General features: G+C 48.9%; 1 protein-coding gene across 7 annotated transcripts in view; it reads left to right on the forward strand.

Moving 5' to 3' along the window:
• Nucleotides 1-443: 443 nt before the first annotated feature.
• The window catches only part of E2F3 (E2F transcription factor 3), a 43,400-nt gene continuing 25,508 nt past the window's right edge, over nt 444-18,335 (forward strand). For 6 of the 7 annotated variants that reach the window (XR_005930817.1, XM_030041994.2, XM_030041995.2 and 3 more), the window contains exon 1: nt 444-803. Coding sequence is in view for 6 of the 7 variants with exons in the window: in XM_030041994.2 (XP_029897854.1) it covers nt 477-803 (327 nt within the window). In the remaining variant the exon portion in view is untranslated. Of the gene's footprint in view, nt 804-1,316; nt 1,431-18,335 lie in introns of those variants that run through there. The other variant, XM_030041997.2, reaches the window with a different exon arrangement.

Below are 18,335 nucleotides of genomic sequence, written 5' to 3' on the forward strand. Positions count from 1 at the left end.
AGGGAGAGGGGCGGCGGGGGGCGGCGCCCCGTCGGACGGCGGGGAGGGCGGCGGGGGCCAATGAGGCGGCGAGGCGGGCGGGGCGCGCCCCGGGGGCGGGGCCATGCAAATTTGGTTTGAAAAGAGGGCGGGAAATCCGAGTTTCGCGGGAGGCCCTTGGCGCGTAACCCGTCTCCTTTCCCTTCATTCATTGTCAGCAGCCGCCGCTTCCTGGAGCCATTTTCCAGCCGGCCCCACACAGCGGGAGCGGCCCCGCTCCATCCGCCGCATCTGCCCGCCCCGCCGCCTCCGTCCCCCCCCCGGCGCCCCGCATCCTGCAGCCGGGGCCCCCCCGGCACCCGCAGCCCCCAGTATTTTGCGCGGGGCCTCGGCATCGAGGAGGAAAGGAGCTGGGAAGGCCGGGGGGGGGGGGGGGGGAGGGCCGGGGGGGAGGAGGAGGAGGAGACGCGGCTGCGGGGACAGACCCGGAGGGAAGGATGAGAAGGGGACTCCAGCCGCCGGCCCCGGCAGCGCCGCCGCCCGCACCGTCCACGGACTCCAGAGCAGCCCCCGCCGGCTTCCCGGCCCGCTTTGCCGCCGGCACCTTCATCCAGATCCGCAGCACCGGCGCGGCGGCGGGGGCGCCCTGTGTTGTCTCCTCCGCCGCCGCCGCCGCCGCCGCTTCCCAGGCTCCCGGTGCCTTTGCCCCGGCGGCGGATGGGGGCCAGCCCGCTGGCAGCTCGCTGTACTGCACCCCCCACGGACCCGCCGGCAGGACGGCGCTGCTGCAGCCCGCTCTCGGCGGAGGCGGAGGCCGCCCCCCGGTAATTTTTTTTTTTTTTTTTTTTCTTCCCCCCCCCCGTCCCCGCGTGGAGGGTGAAGGGGACGGTGGGGGGGGGAATCAAGCGCCAGGCAGGCCCTCTCCCCGCCGCCGTCCGGGCCCGGGGGCGGGCGGGGTGGTTGGTGGGGGAGGGAGGGCAGGAAAGGCGGAGGCAGCGCTTTGTTGCAATAAACTTTCCTGCCTCCTTCCCCCCCCCGCTGCCGGGTCTTATTTAAAAGGGGAAAAAAAAAAAAAAAAAAAAAAAAAAAGAGAAGGGGGGGTGGTAAAATAAAATATAATCCCCCGCCACGTCCCGCCGCACGGGTGCAAAGAGCCAGAAGCCGGTGGCGGGGAAGGGCCCCGCTTCCCCCCCCACCCCGGGGCGGGGGGCCGGGCCGGGCCGTGCCCCGCCGGTGTCTCCGCTTCACCCCCGGAGCCGCCGGTGACGTCTGGCACACGTGCGCGGAGGCCGCGGCTGTGACTGGGAGCCGGGGCGGGCGGGGAGGGGGACGCCGCTTCCTCCTCCTCCTCCTCCTCCTCCTCCTCCTCCTCCTCCCTCTGGCCTGGGACAGCCCGACCGCCGGCTGGCCGCCCCCGGCCCCCGCCGCTCTCGGAAATGCCCCTGCAGCAGGTCAGTGACTCGTGGGGCGGCGGCGCGCACCGACACCCCCCCCCGCCTTCCTCTTGAAAATTCCCGACCCCCCCCCCCCCTTTAAAATTTCCACCACCCCCCCCAAAATATTCTTCCCCCCCCCCCCCCCCCCCCGCGCTCCGTGGGGTTTTCTTTGTCCTCGCTGTTTTCGGGTGCGCGCTTGGCCCTCGTGGGTTCCGCCAAGTTGGAGAAAGGGGGGGGACACGCGGGGCATCCCCGCCGGGCAGGGGGTCGTGGACGACGGGGGGGCTCACCTGCCCGCCGGAGGCGGGCAGGTGAGCCCCCCCCGTCGTCCACGACCCCCTGCCCGGCGGCGTGGGATCGCTAAACTCCCTTCCCCTCCCGCCTCGCTGCGCCCCTGCCCGGGCAAAAGGGGTTTTAACATCCCCCCCCCTCTCCTCCAGTCGGTGATGGTCCAGGTATGGGATGCTGCTGTAATCCTGAAATACTTTTGCAAGAGCTTGGGAGAAGCGTTTGCGTCTTGGTGCGGCTGGGAGACGGTGAGGGTGGCAGGAGCTGCCTTTCGGCGTGGGTTTTTTTTTTTTTTTTTGCAGGTGTTGGTTGCGGAGGTAGCGATGGAAGTTTTGAGGCTTGTCAGACCCCACCTAAAGCTTTTTATTTGTTTGTTTCTTAAATAAGCGTCCTCGCTGTAAAAGAGAATTGATTTTTTCGGTGCTCCTGGTTGTCAGCATATCCTAAGGGTGCTCGGTGTCAAGCAGGCTGCTTCAAGCCACTTTGTAAATATTTGGCTGTCCTATGCGAAGGTTTGATTCCTAGAAGGTGGTGGTAAGCAAATACAAAGGGGAGCATATGTTACAGGGTGATTCTGGGAGAGTAATGGTACAGGCTTTTTTGGCTCTGTGGGAGGGATGTTGGTGTCACAGGGGACTCCTAAAATTTCCCCTTAATGGGTGCTTCAAGACCTTCAAACATGAATTCGGTGCATTTTTTTTTTTTTTTTTTTTTTGGTATACTGTTCACCTCTCTAACGGGAGGAACTCCTGGCCATAAAAACCTAGGCAGGCTTCTTTCCACCTTAAAGGTTTGGAAACAGGAAGGCAATTTTGGACTCTGCCTGCAAAAAAGTCCCCGACGCAAGTTGTAAGTGAGTTCGTTGTATACCCTCAGCCCCCGTGTTTACTTTGGGGAGAGATGTGGGAAGGGGGAAAGGAAGAGAGTGGTCAGCCCGGCGGTATCTATAGGCTCGGGCTGGCACCCTCCCAGGGCGATAAGCCATCCGTGGCACGCGTCGGGAAAGGGGCTGCGCATCCTGCTCTGCCCTGACAGCCGTGCTCGCAGGATTGCCCCTCTTGGAGCCGCGCCGGTTTGCCGCAGACCCGTCTTTCGGGAAGTAAGGTTGAAGTGCCCTAGTGCTTCGCCTCGTCCTTCTGCTCCGTAAACTGCTTGGTGGGGAGACGATCCAGCCCTTTTGCAGTTCTTCGGCTCCCACTTAGTTTTCCCCAAAACTCGCAGAGGATTTTTCTGGGGCTGGGAGGTGAGGGTATTTTCCTGGTTGGCTCCTAGCTGAGCATTTTTGAGAAACTGGTATTGGAGACTGGTGAGGGGAGCAAGAAAATGCTGGGTAGTCGAGGCAGTGAGCTCAGGCCAGTAGCACCAATATAAATGTAGCGCTTGATTAGCTGAGTTGCAAAGTAGCGCATGGAGTCCGAGACCTCCAGCTGAAAACAAGGCCCTGCTATGCAAAAGACTGTAGGGATAAGTCTAAAATTTGGCCAGCACACCTGCACTGGTTAGGGTTATGAAAATACTCTAGCTTTGTAGATGTAACTGCACGGGCAACCCACCCATCACTTCCAAATATAAACTATGGTATGACTGGAAAAGAGTTAGTACAGAGGTATAGTTTAGTTCAGGGAGGTGTTTGACTATACCAGCAAATGAAAAAGTTTGTTTTGCCAGAGTAAGCTGCTTCTCCCCTGGGAATTCGTTAGTTACTTTATCTGTGATTGTGTTACTTCATCTAGGCGCTGGAAAAGCCTTGAAAATCGGCCTAGGCCATAACAACAGGCAGCTCCAGCCCCAGACTGATGAGAGTTTGCACACTCCTCCATCTCCCAAGCAGGTGTCTCGATACTGTCCAAAAACCTGTTCCTTGCTCCCGTGGCTGAGGGCTGCTAACCGGGCTTTTGTACCCTGGTGAGCCCAGGCTCTGGGAGGCTGTGACCCAGGCTGCCCGCCCTTTCAACCTGAGGAGCTTTTTCGTGATTCCTGTGGAGTTAATAGAAAGTGTTACCGGGCAGATCTGAACCTTAAACACGAGCGGTAATGAAGAATTAACCCTTGCAAAGTAACTACCAGCTTGCGCTCCTGGGGAAAGCTTGAGCCTCCGGCGATGGGGTCAGCGCTGCTGCAAGGGGCAGGCGGTCCTGCGTCCTCCCCTGCCCTTCCCGGGGTCTAGTGCCGCTTCCCTTCTTCCCTTCTGGAATCTCAGGCTTCCCAGGATGGAAAATTAACCCTGGCCAAAATAAATAAATAAACATTTTTCTGCTGGGCAGGCGGGTTGAACCAGCTAATGGAAGGTCTGGCAAGTGCCAGGGACTATCAAGGGAAGGTGGTGGCCAAGGGAGAGGGCACGGGGGTAGTGTCACTGCACCGTTTTGGTGGCAGGGAGCTTGCGAATCAACTCGGCTCCTCACGAAAACATAGGAGAAATTAATGTTTGATGAGGTACCCCAAAAGCATTCTCGCTGGTGTTGCCTTCCAGCTCGGTGTGAGAAAGTCACTACCATTTGCAAATCCCAGTACTTAAAAATGGGGCTGCTATAAAAGCAAGCTGCTCAAAATGTTTCTAATTCAAATAGTGGAGAATTTCTTACTGTCTTTGGGTTATAAAGATAAGCCTTTAAGAAGAGGGCCATTTTCTTAGCCATGAGAAAATGCTTAAATGGAGACACCACCCACATGTTAAGTCCTTTTTAAAAGGGGCTAAATCCTCTTAACAAGAATATCTTTAGAGAACTCCTGTGGCCTTTAGATGACATGAGCTGTGGAGAGGCTGGTTCGGCATACTTCAGAAGGGGCCGGGAGGATTTACATTTCCAAACTGAATACTTAGCACCTCTCTCATTTTTCTGGTGGTTTAGAAAGCACCTCTTCCTCCCTCCTTCTCAGCAAGTCACAGCTGGAAAGGGAGAAAAATGGGGTAACACACAATCTTTCTCCTAGGCCTTAGGTAAAGGAGCAGGCCAAACAGGGCATAAATACTGAACAAGGATTTGAGGTATGGGAGAAAAACCTGTAAGTTGCAGAAAGGAAGTGGGTAGTTAACTAGGAGCTTTTCTTCATTTTGCAGGAATAAAAAGGTTTGTCTGTGAAGATACAGGTGTTTCCATATTCAGACCCGTTTTCTCATTTCTCTGCCTGATAGTTTGTGTTACTAGGAATGAAAGCTAGCATGAGGCCGGGACCTTTGCTTATTCAAAAAGCATTTAAGGGAGTTTCTTTGGTTTAAATCCATCTCCTCCAGCAACAGACTGCTTCTGAGCCCAAGGAGGTACCGCATGGTCCTTTGGCACAGCTGTCTGAGGAGAGTTCAAAGAGGTATAAATCCTGGTTGCCCTAACTGTGCCAACAAGCGTCTAGTGGAAAGCAGGCATCCTAATAAAATGGTACAGGAATAGCCCGTAGGTCGCTGTGCTTGCTGACGGTGGCTTCGCTATCCTCACGCAGAGTCCAGCTATGCTGGTGTGGCTCCGTCTGCACCAGAACTACTGAAGTATGGTGGCCTCACGATGATAAGGGCTGCTGGCAGGTTTCCATGAGCAGCTGAGACGCTCAAAGGCTTTACTGTTGCTGGAAGGAGTAGGCTTGCTTCTCCCTCACCATCTCCTTTGCTCTGCCCCTGGCCAGGCAGCACTCTTCCCCCACCGCTGTGCTTGGGGAGCATCCAGCCGCCGGGGGGGGTGGTTTTTTGCTGCTTTAACAAGGTAAAATAGCTGGGTCTGATGAACGTTGGGGCTGGCATGCGGTAGGTATTGGGCGTATGTGGCCCAAGATGGGATGAGTGAGATGAAGGAAGGAGACGGGAGCTTTCCCATGCAGTGGTGTTGAGGTGTTAAATTGGCTCACCGAGCCTCAGTTTTCCGAAGTTAGCCTTGCCTGTTCTCACCATGGAGGTATCTTCCTTATGCCACCAGACTGCTTGCCACAGGCTGGATATGGGTCACTTTACGGCCAGTTTATTCTTTTGTGGAGGCTGCTTCAACTGATTGAGCAATTAAAGGCATTTTCTTTCCCCTCATTTTATCCCAGGTATGTTGGTGCTGCTCTGTTAATTTTTACAGTGTGCTCATTTGTGAGTATGTGCAAGCATTTAAAAAAAAGGAATCTTTAAACTTAGGAACAGCTGTATTTTGCAAGATGAAAGTGGGTTCTCCCACTACTTCTCTGACTATGACTGTGGCAAATGTTTGAGGAAGGAACACAAGAAGAGGGCTTGCACAGGACAGCCCGTCTACTTGCTTTGAGAGAGCACTTGCTTGGTCAGGGGTTACAATGAGTTTTACCGCTACCCGTGGCCTGTGTTTTTTGTTTAATCCCTGTTTGAATCTAGTTGTAGTTCTGACCTTATGTAGCAACAAGTTCTATCTATGATTAAGTTATCTCGTATGGAAGAAAGAAAATAATTTTGTTTCTGCTTTTTTATCTTTTTTTTTTTTTTTTTAATTTTCATTTTGGACTTACTGTCTATAGTGTTATTGGGTGATCCTAGATACTGTGGTAGGGGAAAATGATTTTCTTACATGTTGTTCTTTACACAGTTTATGATACGTTATCTTCGGTTGTCCGTTGTCCTCTCCAAGCTGAAGAGTGCTAGACCATTTAATTTCTCCTGAAATGAAAGCCGTTAACACTAAAATGAAGGCCTCCTTTTATGAAGGAGCCCCATGGGTGTGAAAACAAGCCTGCCTGTTAGTTGTGAGTGTTCAGTCGCGAAGCCGTTGGGGAATGGCAGCTTTGAAAGACGTTTTGAAGACGTGGTAGACCCACTTTGCAGGCCTGGCAGGAGCCACGGACCCTTTCAGAGACAGCTTGTTTCACAAGGTCTTAACCTGGCCCTGGGGGGGGGGAACGGGAGGTATGGGTCACGGGGATGAGCGTGCCCGACCGCTGCGGGAACGGCTCGTCACAGAGCGTAGGTTGCAGAAAGGAAAACGAAGTAGCTCCGTTCCTCTTCGGAGCTTCCATTGGCGCGGGCCGGTCGGTGTGGTGGGGCTGTGGGAGGGGAACGCAGCCCACCCCTTCTGCCCAGAGCCCCCAGAGGGGGACCGGGGGAGAAACGAAGACGGGAGCTTTTCTCAGGAGCTTCAAGGACGGCGACGCCTTTCAAACCTTCGGGCTTCGCTTCCGAAGGGGCGTGCGGGGCTGTCGGCCGTGGCTCTGGTGGCAGGGCTGGTCCCGGTGGGGTGGGGGGGCGGCTCGCACCTCAGCCCTGGCTTGTGGAGGAGCTGCCCGCCACGGGGGGGTCGGAGACGGCGACGTGGGTTCAGGTGGGCTTCGTGCACCCACCCACGGTGGTAACGGAGATCCAGCCCTGCCCACGGCGAGGCTTCGGCAGATGGAAAGCTCTTCTTAGAGTAACTAAGTCTCCAGGTTTTACAGCCTCTGCAAATAATCTCATTTACAGCTGGCAGCGCTGCGTGTGTGTATGCGTGGTGGCAACTCTCATCCTCGCAAACGAGTAAGTTGGGCTTCAGGGTTTTGTTTTGGCTGGCAGAGTTAACTGCTTCCCGCATTGTTTTTCAAGAGCGGAGTCACGGTTGCTGCTGCCCGGAGGAGAAAGCCCCTCCAGGTTCCCCGGGGGCGGTGGGAGGGAGGCTGCCCTGCTTGAGGTGCTGCTGATGAGGTATTTGGACTCGGTTTCAATTTCAGTTCTGTTTGAAGACAGACTTGGCAAAATTGCCCAATTTATCACATCTTTAAAAGGGAACTATTTCACTTCTGTTTTCCTCAAGTAAGTTGGTCCAAAACCACGCTTGGAAGTGCTATGCCTGGCATGGGTGTCTCTTGAAGTACTATGCTGTCTGCTTGGATGGTGCTGCTATTTGCTGGATCTCGTGGCGTTCGTGGAGTTCTTAATGCCTTGTGGGCTCAGCGTGAGCTGTGGTAAATATTTCCATCTGCAAGCCCTGTAAAGGGAGAAGACAAAGAGTTTGGGTGTTGATGAAGCTGGAACATACTGAAAATGGCCTCTGCTATGTGGTAGGAGTGTTCTACATCATGCGTTTTAGCCTTCCTTTTATATGTATATGAATACATCTCAAATGTGTTGGTAATTGTTTGCAAACTGAACTTGCCTAAGGTTAATGGCGTGTCTTGTGTCTCTCCTGTCCTACTTAGGAACGTGAACAGTTGCTGACCTGTTACAGTGTGAAAAGTAACGCGCTAACTCTGTCAGCACTGCATGTGCATGCCCTGCAGCTTTCAGGCTTTTGTACCCAAGGTCTTTTGCCTAGGACCAAGCTAGGAAGGAAAGGTGGAGCATTGAAGATCACCTTTTCACTATCAGGCAGGCATCTTTTCTTCTGTGACTGCGCTGAGTTAGGGGGGCAAGTGTGGCTTTCATTTGTTCCACAGGGATGTCAATAACCGGCCTCTAGAACTAAAACCCATATCCCGTTTCGTCGCTTCGTTTAAGTAGGAGACTTAATTTGATTACCTGCATCTACTTTCAAGACTTCATCCAACTCGTATGTGGCTGCATCTAGGCCCAGAAGTGGCCACTACCTAAGATTGACGGCATTTTCAAGGACTTCAGGGATCTAGGAGTTGCTTTTTAGGAAGATACTGGGTGCTTCCTGTGATGTTCAGTTGCAGTACTGCAGACGTTGCGTTCTTGGTACCTTGAGCTTTATAGGAACAAGCCACTGTTAAAAGCAGAGGCTGCTATTATTTTGGCTTCCATTTCTATATCTTTAAAACGGGATCTTACAGTCTCATCACACAGACATTGCAAGCCACTAGTTGTTTTGCAAAGATGTGTGAAAACTCATAGAAAGTATCTAAACAACTATTTTTGGTAAAAATAAATTGTTCTCTAGTTTCCCAGTACAAGAGGGGTCTGCTTAGCCTTGGCTGCTTCAGCTCCAGCATTCCTGCTCCAAGTTGTGGTATGTGTGTGTTGGTTAATATATGCATAGATTCTAGAAGTAATTTTCATTAATGAACTTCTTGAAAGACTTTCTTTTTTACAATGGTATTCTGTTGGGTTTTTTTTGTGGGGGGTATTTTTTTTTTTTTGGTTGTTGTATAGCTGTTGGTTCAAAGGTTGTTGCATATTGCATAACTTACTGCTAGAAAGCGGGGTGGGGAAGAAACTCATTGGCAAACTTCCTTCCTTGTTAATTAAGGTGACATTAAAAGTCTCTGGTTTAGGTCTCAATGGTGGCTGTCACCATGCGGTGCAAAAGTCAAATTCTTATATATCATGTCAGGCTTATCGATCCACTCTACTAGTTCTCTCTAAATAAGACTTTCCCTTCATTTTGGTTCTACACGTTAGTTACAAAATCTTACTAAAATTGGAGTGCAGTAACAGATAAATTTTTTTTCTGCAAGCCACTGAATCTGCACTGTAGGATTTCATGGTTTTTACACATCTTAAAAGTACAGATGTAATTTTAGAGTGAAGCACTTCTCCATAGAGTGAGTGTGTTATGCTTGCTATAAAACTTAGCTTTCAAATTTGCCTTGCATGTTGTTCAGAAACAAACTGGCATGCAGACTTGCTTGCATCCCTTCTACCGAGACTCCCATTTAAGAGGTGTCGTCTGGCAAATTTCAGGTCTGGAAGTAAAAATGTAACCTCTTGGCCTGGCATTTATGTTGGTACAGTCCACTTATGTTGACAGTAGTCTTGTGGCTTTTTGGGTACTACCACAGTGTAAGTAGATAAGTATGTAAAAATACAAAATGATGTGCAGAAAGGGTTTCGTCTTGTACCGTAGGTGGAATGGTGGTTTGTGTGTATCAGGTTGTCTACCATGTACTGGAAAATACGTGCTTTAAGGAGCAGGTCTGAAGGGTTTGCTGTGTTCTCTGGCTGCTTCTGTAATGGAAACTGGGCTTTCCTTCGCCCTCTGCTTGGACTTTTTTAACATCTGCTGGTTTTAAAGTCGTTTTTCCAACCAGAGACGCTAGAAATGCCATTATATGGAATTATAATGTCCTGAGTGATGCTAGTAACCTAATAGTGCCTTCAGTACTTGTTTTCTTGTGCTGCTAACTCTGGAATTAAATGGCAATTACCATGTATATATGCTGGTGTTATTTTGCCTTGCCAGTGTTGTGTTTTTAGACAGCATTGGTCCCACACATTGACAGTTTTTTGTCCCCGTACAGTAAGCTAGTTCACACTTTGTCTAATGTCTTCGCATAGCGGGAATTGATGTTGGTTACAGCTCTCACAGAAGGCTTTTGTGTGGCGATATCTGAAAGCTGTCTTGTTGGAGCTTTTATCAAGGCTATTGCAATGAGGCCATTATCCCCGCTCGTGGCGAACATAGATATTCGCAGAAATTTTTATAATAATGCTTAGTAAGTGGCATGCTGGTAAAGAGCGACAATGCTGGAGTGGTACAGAAATAATACCCGAGGTGGCAGCCGTGCGGCGGTGGGGCGTTATCTGTCCCTGCAGACCGGGGACAGGGTGGGAAGGGAACCCCGCGCGGGGCAGACGGAGGGTGGTGATCAGGGCTATCGCAAGCACGAATAATCCTGGCCTCCGGCTCAGCGGAATAAAGTTTTACTTTTCATGGTAAGACTTTTATCGAGCGGCTCCAAGTAACCCAGATCCAAATTGCTGTATAATAGTTCTGCATCTCGTCCTTTTTTTTGTTTCGGCTGCGCGGTATCTGTAACCTAAAAACATCTCTTGGGAGTTATGTAAAACTGTGAGTCGGGTGAGAGGAAGCCGAAACTTCACAACTCTGCTGTAGTACTCTTTTTAAGCACAAAACTCTTGAGCCGGTAGAAAAGACAACTTACTACTTGAGGTGGGGGCAGGGAGGGCTTTAAAAATTATAATAGCATTTTCACCGGCTGCTTTGTCTCAACAGTGGGTATTTCACTGGGTTTATTCTCTTTTTCCCTCAGGAACTGGGCGTTAGAAAAAGCTCTTTTTGTAAAAGACAGTGTCCTGAAAGCATAAGCAAGTTGCTCATTTTCTTTCTTAATCGTAAGAGCTGCCTTGGTGATTTTTCCCACCTCAAATTAGCAGTTTATTTATAACATGCTAATGTTCTGCATGCCCGTCGGTATTACTGTTCTGTCGTGCTGAGCTGAGAATTGTTCTCTCGAAAACTGACACTGCGAAGATGACATAAATGAACATGGGAAATTGTGTATGATAGAGAAAAATTCAGGTGGCTTTTGGTATGACTTTGGTTCACACTTCTTTCTATAAAATCGCTTCAGTTTCCTTTCTGATTTCCATTGCTAGTCACATTTTTGTTGCTTGTTTGTATTTGTTACAAAAGAAGAATGCAGACCATTGCCTTTTGGCATCCTCGCTACCCTTTCATTCCTGTTGGCAAACTTCTCTGCGACCGTCTTCTGCGTGCTGCCACCAGCTGCCTTCCTGGATTGCAGGCAGGGGAGTGAGGAGCTTCAGCGGGGTATTTCCCCCTTCTCAGGGCCCTCGCAACAACCGCTTCGCAACCGAGAGCCTGCGAGGCCCCTGCAGGAAGGCTCTTCCAGATCTAGAGGTTAGCAGCGTCCCTCCCAGTGGTCCTCTGCTTCAGCTGCTCCACAGAGAGACCGGGGAGCGTTCAAAGTCCAGACCATGCAACGCAGGGTGCCTTGTGCACGGAGAAGGAAATGGCAAAATAAAAACACATCCCGTGAGTTGCTGTACTTGGGGCCATGTGCTTTGTAGGTGTTTACAAGAAAGGTGCAGGATGATTTGGAGGCCTCCAACGTTGTTTGCTTGTGACCCGTTCTCTAAAGATGCTCTTCATGTTGCTGCTGGCCTTGGGGTGCTGAAGTCCTTCCCTTTTCTTGTGTTAGTAACATCATGCTTTTGTTGAATATGTGGGAAGTGAATGCAACATTAGTGAACAGGTTGCGTGCTGTTGGCTAGACATTAAGCTTAGGTACAGCCTTCTGTGGACAGAAATAAGTTAATACTTATAAAGCTTTTTTGTGGGTTTTTGGGGGGGGCGGGACAGAAACCTACTTTGCTGTGAAGGGGAATGTGCAGGGGATTCCAGAGACTGACATATTTAATTAAATTTAAAAAAAAAAGAAGGAAAAGAAAAGCAAGCTCGGAGGCAGGCAAATTCCCCTTATTCAGAGAAAGCCATATGTTCAGGGTACTATCCTTAGTGTGATTTATTTGCTTCAGAATTAGGAAAGAGGGTTGCTAGGAAAAGTAAGATGTATTCACTTCTTTCACCTTAAAGAATTTTATAAGGGTGATTACCATCTCCCTCCTTTCTCCCTCCTTTCTCCCTCTTTTCTCCCTCTTTTCCAGTCCTGGAGAATAATCAATTTAGGAATATCTCAGAGCAAGCAAAAATGGGATTGTTCTCATCTGCAATGCAGACACTGAGACAGACTCTGTCTTTAAGGCCAAAATCAGGTATTTCTGCCTCAAAGTGAACCAGCAGTTATCAAATCATTCTGTGTTCAGTAAGAAAGGATCAGAATTTGAGCCTTTTTATTCTCCCCTTCAGATATGTCCAGTTTTTGTTTTCTTGACTACCCTTTAGTTCTTTTGATGGCCTCAGTGCCACTTTGAACACATTTCTCTACTTCCTCCAACGGGGGGAAGCAGCACCAGTTGTACCAGACAGGCATTTTATCTGTTGCTAGCACTTCATTTGAAGTGGAGAAACATGGCTTTCCCAGCCATTTGAAGAGCTCGGTTGCCTCAGCATGTGAAGAGCAGCCCCCAAACTCTGCTCAACTGGCAGTTGAGAAGGGAGGAATCTCCTTAAGACCTCGCAGGGAGAAAGCTCTAAGCACCTGTGAGATGCTAGAGTATATCTAGCTAAAAATATCAGATACTTGAGCTTGCCTATTGACTTGTTCAGTGGCGATGCCTTGTCGAAATGGAAAAAGCCAACCGGTCTGGAACAGTTTTAAACTTCTTGAACTTTGCATAATAGTGCAATGACACAAGAGGGTCAGCATAAAGATCCCAGCAAACGTACTTGTCCACCAGGGCAGCCCTGGCTCTTTCACTGGTTGTGCAAGCGTGGCACGCTAGAAGATTAGGCATGGCGTGCTAGAAGATTAGGCACAGCCTGCCTGCCAGCAGCTGTAATGGTCCTGGAGGGTTTGCTTTCCTCCTGAAAAACTGGTGTCAGATACTTTGTCTGGATTCAGCCCCAGACCCTTTGGTTAGTGTTGTGCAAATTGTGCAAAAACGTATTGTTCCTTCTGCTGCAAAGTAATGCTGAACACCTTCTGCAAGTGTTTCACTTCTCCCTGAACACCAGAGGTGATGCTTTTTGTCCTCCTTCTTGCTCTGCCTTGTGTTTGAGTGCCCCTCCATGACTGCATGGGCAGGAGCCCCAGCATGCAGCAGGTGCAGTGATCTTCCCAGCTAGAGCCTTGAATTAAAAGAGTATCTGGAATTAAGAGTGTGGGAAGGTACACAGTCCGCTCTCCTCTGAGGAAAAATGTGGGGTGTAACTTACTAAGTGTATTAGTTTGAACGGAGGTGGGTGTGCAGGTCAGGACTGATGCAGCGGCACACTTACACGGGGGAGATATTTATGCATGTGTCACTAGAAGTCCGCCTGTTTGTGCATCTGCACCCCACGCACGTAAGACTGGAATTTTTTGGATAGTAATAGTGATCAGGGCCATGACTAGTTGCTTTCTCGTTCTTGTGTGTAACTGCGTAGAGTGGAGAAACTTCAGCTTTCACTTAGCTTCCTATTGCTTTCAGAGGCGGAGTTGAAACTTTGAATTTCTTAGGTCTACTTTGACTACCGTCACATGATTGTAGTACTCTGATCTGATTTTTCCCTTCAGAAAAAGGATCCAAAACCCAGTATGCTTCACTGTCCATTTTGCAATGAACTGATCCTTTTTAAAGACAGACTTAGGAGCTTCTCTTGTTGTGAGGAGCTACACTTACCAGCAGATGCTTGGAGTTACCTGTGAGTTTGTGGAGATTGTGTCATCTTCAGACTTGCCTTCTGAGGGGACAAGCTGCTAGTCCGGCCACCAGGTCAGCAGCTGCATCTACCATCTTGGCTACGGCTGAGTTTGGACTATCCATCTCAGTGACGTGAGCTTCAGATTGCGGAAGAACTGATGAAGGCTTTGGATTGCTCAGACAAAAAGACAGGAGATACATATATATATGTATACACACAGCCTTGGGGCTTGTGGGGGCTGAGCAGGAGTCCTCAGAGGGAGTGGAACGAGGTGTGCCCTGGGGATCCTGAGGAGCTGGGCTTCTGCTTCTCCAGTTTAACTAGCTGCTTGTATCTCCCCTGGCGCGTGAAATCGCATCAGTCCCTTCACTAAGTGTTTTTATCCAGGCTACCAATTTCAACAAAGTGATTTTTTTAAAAAAATTTTTTTTTTTTTTAAGTTCAGTGTTAAGATCTTTAAGAAGGCAGGCCAGCAAGGTGATTTGGATAAGAACCTTTTACAGTCACAATATGGAATTTTTTCACCTTAACGAGCGAAGGCAGCGGTTTGAACATATGCCAGTATGCCTTTCCAGAGCTGTGATACGGCTGAACCACAGTGGAAATCTGGAACCGTAACGACACTGCTTATAGGAAGTTTGACTCCCTGCATTTAACCACAAATGTGGTCAATCTTAGGAGAGGCAATAATGGAGAGGAAGAAAGGTGGTGGTGTTTGATTAGCTTTGTTCTCCTTGTTTTCTGCAGTGCATCTGATGGATGCAGCTCCGGCTGTGAGAAGAGAGTGATAATATTACTGACGGATGGTTCCAGTTTCTTCCTTGTTACACTTTGAAGATACTCTTTTGGGGTAGATATAACAAGACTTGCTTTCAGCTTATTAAATTCAATAGTCGCGTGCTGTTATTAAATGGTTGTGCTGCCTGGTAAACTGTTCGGTGTTTCTGAAGACAGTGACCTATAGAAGAGGATTAAATACCACGTCAAGATCCTTCAGGTTGTCGCTAGCTTCATGCTGGGACTGAAACACAAGGCAATCCAGTCCTGACGGGTATCTGCAGTAGTCGAGTGAAGGACAAAGGTCTTCCCCTTGCTCCTCACCATCGTGCCCCAGACCGACACGTTAGATCCGTTCAGTTCAGCAGCACGGGAACGGCTGTTTGTCTTGGAAACTAAAATACCCTCCTGCTTCCTATGGGCCTGTTCTCGGAAATGAAATGTAATCCTCTCATAGTCAGGGTAACCTGAATTGCCCGCTGGGGTCGGAAGGAAAGGACGAGTTGGGGATGGTGTCCGTGCCGCTAGGAGCGCTTCCCGCGACAGAGGGGGTTTCGTGGAGCCATCCCGGGAGACGCTTTGGGGTCGTGGTTTCACGGTCAGCGTGCGGCGATTAGTTTTCATCCCGGCGAGCTTCCCCGGCCCGGCGGGGGCCCTCGGTGCCCCCTCGGCCGCCGGCCAGGCGTCCCCCGGCGGGATGCGGCCTTAGCGTCGCCTCGAAGCGGTGGAGTTGCGCGTAAAGAAAACCTGACAGATGGCTCCGTGAAAGAAACGGGCGGCTTTTTGCGCTGTTACTGCTTAGGTTACCGGCCGCGTGCAGCTGCCGGTGCCCAAGGGCTGAAGGGATCTCTCGCGCGTTCTCCCCGTCGCCGGTTTTCGGCTTTTAAAGGTTCGGGGGCGGTTTAGGGGTTTTGTGAGCAGGCGAAGGAGTAAACGCGGCTGAAAACGCTCTCAGTTTGCAGAGGAAATCCACGGTTGCTTAAACCGAGAATCTGCGTTTTCTCAGCGCTCCGTTTGCGCCGTGCCTCGTACGCTCGGCTTCCAGTCCCTGACCGAGGCTCCCAGGCTACCTGGAGTTTAATTACAGCCTGACGGCTGTCACTGAAGTAGGTGAGGATATAAATGTAATTTGTGCCTAGAAGTTATGTATGTAGTGCGCTTGTAATACTGGAGGCCTTCTCCGAAATCATCGCCGTCAGGAAATACCTCCTGAGGAAAGACTGGCTGTGCTGCTTTGACAGGTACAGTCACTCTGAGCAGGGCTTTGACGTGACTGATTTTTAACGGATCAAAGTAAAGGCGTTGTGGTCTTGCACGAGAGGTCACGGAATCCTCGCACGTAGCGACGGGGATGGCTTTTACTGCCAACAGCCGCAGCCGAGGGGCTTATCTTGCGTGGGTTATGAACGTGGGAAGGCTCCTAGAGCTTCTGGTCGGGTGAGTGGTGATGAGCGCTAGTGACATGGAAAGTTCATCAGGGAAGGTTGAGTTTCATGACTGCAATCATAGCAAAGTCTCCTTTCTGCCCCTCAAGTGGAGAGGTGAAGCCAGCCTGCGTGGCAGCGAGAGCACCCTGCTTATTTCACGCCGCTGCAGAATTCGGCCCTTGTGACCAAAATACACTGCTGAATTTTGGCTTCAGCTTAAAAGGAGGTGTATCATTTTGGTTGTAAGGGAACCTCCACATACAAACTCAGCTAGCGCGGTATTAACTAGCTAACTCTGGAGACAGCCTGTAACGAATAGGGCTGCAAAATGAGAGTTATCACTTTAATCTGTTGCCTAATTTTGAACATAACTGTTTCGTTATTGATTACTTCAACAAAAAACTTCAGATGTGTTTATCTCGCAATCCTTCCACACGCTGCCTGCTGCCAGAAGCCTCAGCTCTGCCCACAGCAGCTGCCAAAATTTCTATCTTTTTCCCGATACTTTCTTTAGCACCATTGTGCATTGAAACATTTGCAGGATAGTAAAATGTGAAAGCTGTGTAGCATTCCTATTTATTTTGGAATTCAGTGTTTTACACAAGGAACACTGTAACTCTGCCATATTTACTTTCTTGTATTTAATTCAATAAAATGTATTTACCTGAAGCGGACATGAAATTACCAGTTTGCTGTGGAAAGCATAGGGCCACGCTGCAGAACTTGTTCCAAGTTAGCACAGAGTGCGTGAGGGCTTCTTGCCAGTGCAAAGCGTGGGAGGGAAGTCGGGAGTAAGAAGATTCTTGCTGCTATCATCAACAGGCGTCTGTTGAAAGGGTAGAAGTTATGGATGTCAAGTCAAGATGATAGGTTTGGGTCTTTTCAGTTTTATACTTCCAAGGCAAACTGATGACTGGCAAAGCAGGTTTCTTCAAAGGCTGTCTTTAAAGTGCTTTTGCTTTACCTTGGATAAGAACTTGCAGTCTCATATAGTGAAATGTAGTTGAGTTTTCTTGGGTAATCTTGGCTTTACAGTTTGATATAGTTTGGGATTAAGGTTGGGAAAACAATTAGTGTAGAAAATAAGGATTTTCTTAATTTTTTTTTGTTTTGTTTTGTTTTGAGAATCTACCACACTCTAGGCTTTTTAGCAATCTAGGAAGCCTACAGGCTGGTAGGGGCTTCCCATGGCTGCCCTCAGTTGTCTTACCCTTTCCTCCTACTGCTAAGAAAATAAGGCTGTCCTTCCTATCCATATACTGTTGAGAAGGACCATCACACGCAGGCTATTTTTGATCCTATTCCTTTCCATAATTATATGTAGCTTTTATAAATCTGTCTGGATGGAAAGATCCCGTGTACTTTGGAAGGGCTCATTTGATCTAAATTTAAGGATGTCTCATGTCCAGTTGTGAAACATGCTATTTTAGTTTGCCCTACCTACAGCTTTTACTAAAACAAGAGGAAAAGGATGAAAAGAAGAGACTGAGAAATGTGTGTGAGAGGAGGGAAAGATGACTCATAAGTGGGACTGCACTTGAAAATGAAAAGGATCAAGGTGTACTGATCGTAAGAAAGTAAGTTACGGTTTTTGTGAAGAAGGCACAATTAAATCATATGGTCATTTATCTTCTGAACAGATTAAGGTACATTTGTGGAAGAATCCATGAGCCTGAATTGAGTAGATAATTTTGAAGAGAGAAGAAATCCTTTTAAAGAACAGAATTTTTAGTGCAATGTTTAATAGGTGATATGTTAGTGCTAGATTCCACTGGAAGACTTCTCCAGGCTTCTGGAAAATCCCATTTAGCTGTCCATTGCCTATGGGATAGTTCTAATAACTGCACAGTTATACAGCAAGGTAGGTAGCAGAAAGGGAAAGAGGGGGAAGGCAGCAGTGCAAGAAGCCAAATGGGCTTTCTCTGAACTTTGGGCTGCAATGAATAGAAATTAAAGCTCATGAATAGACACCTGAGTTTCTGCTTTCATCCTAGGTGTTGTCTCTTTTACATCTCTGCTAATGTTCTGCTCTTCCAGTCTTGTTCTGACATCCATAAAACTTCTCTAAAACTTGGGATGTCCAGCAGTCTTGAAATAACCCTTTCTGTAGGGTTTAAGTAGTGTGCAATTACAACGATGGAGTTCTGTATACAGCACTGCAAAAAGTGCTTGTGGTGGTTCCTAAAATGTTTACCAGCAGTATCCAACAGCCAGCTCTTCCCACTTTCACCCTTCTTTTCCTGCCTTTCATCCCCACCAACCAAAAGCTAAAAGATAAGAAAGATGTCACTGTCCGACATGTGAATGAGGCTGATAGAAAGGATGTTTAATTTTGTAAAGTGTTTTGATTTTAAGAAAAAAGTAACTGTCGGTATGGTATTGGATTAAAAATTGGCTAAGTGACAGGAAAAGGGTCCTTTTGATTGATTCCAGTGAGTATTTGCACTAATCCTAATACTGTGGAGTGCTTTCATCATTGTTGCAGAAGTAAACAAAAAAACTGTTACTGATAGTAATTGCTAGCAGAATAGTAAATGATAATAGAGCGC

This window comes from Aquila chrysaetos, chromosome 18 (assembly GCF_900496995.4).
Source record: "Aquila chrysaetos chrysaetos chromosome 18, bAquChr1.4, whole genome shotgun sequence".
In the NCBI taxonomy this organism is placed as follows: domain Eukaryota; kingdom Metazoa; phylum Chordata; class Aves; order Accipitriformes; family Accipitridae; genus Aquila; species Aquila chrysaetos.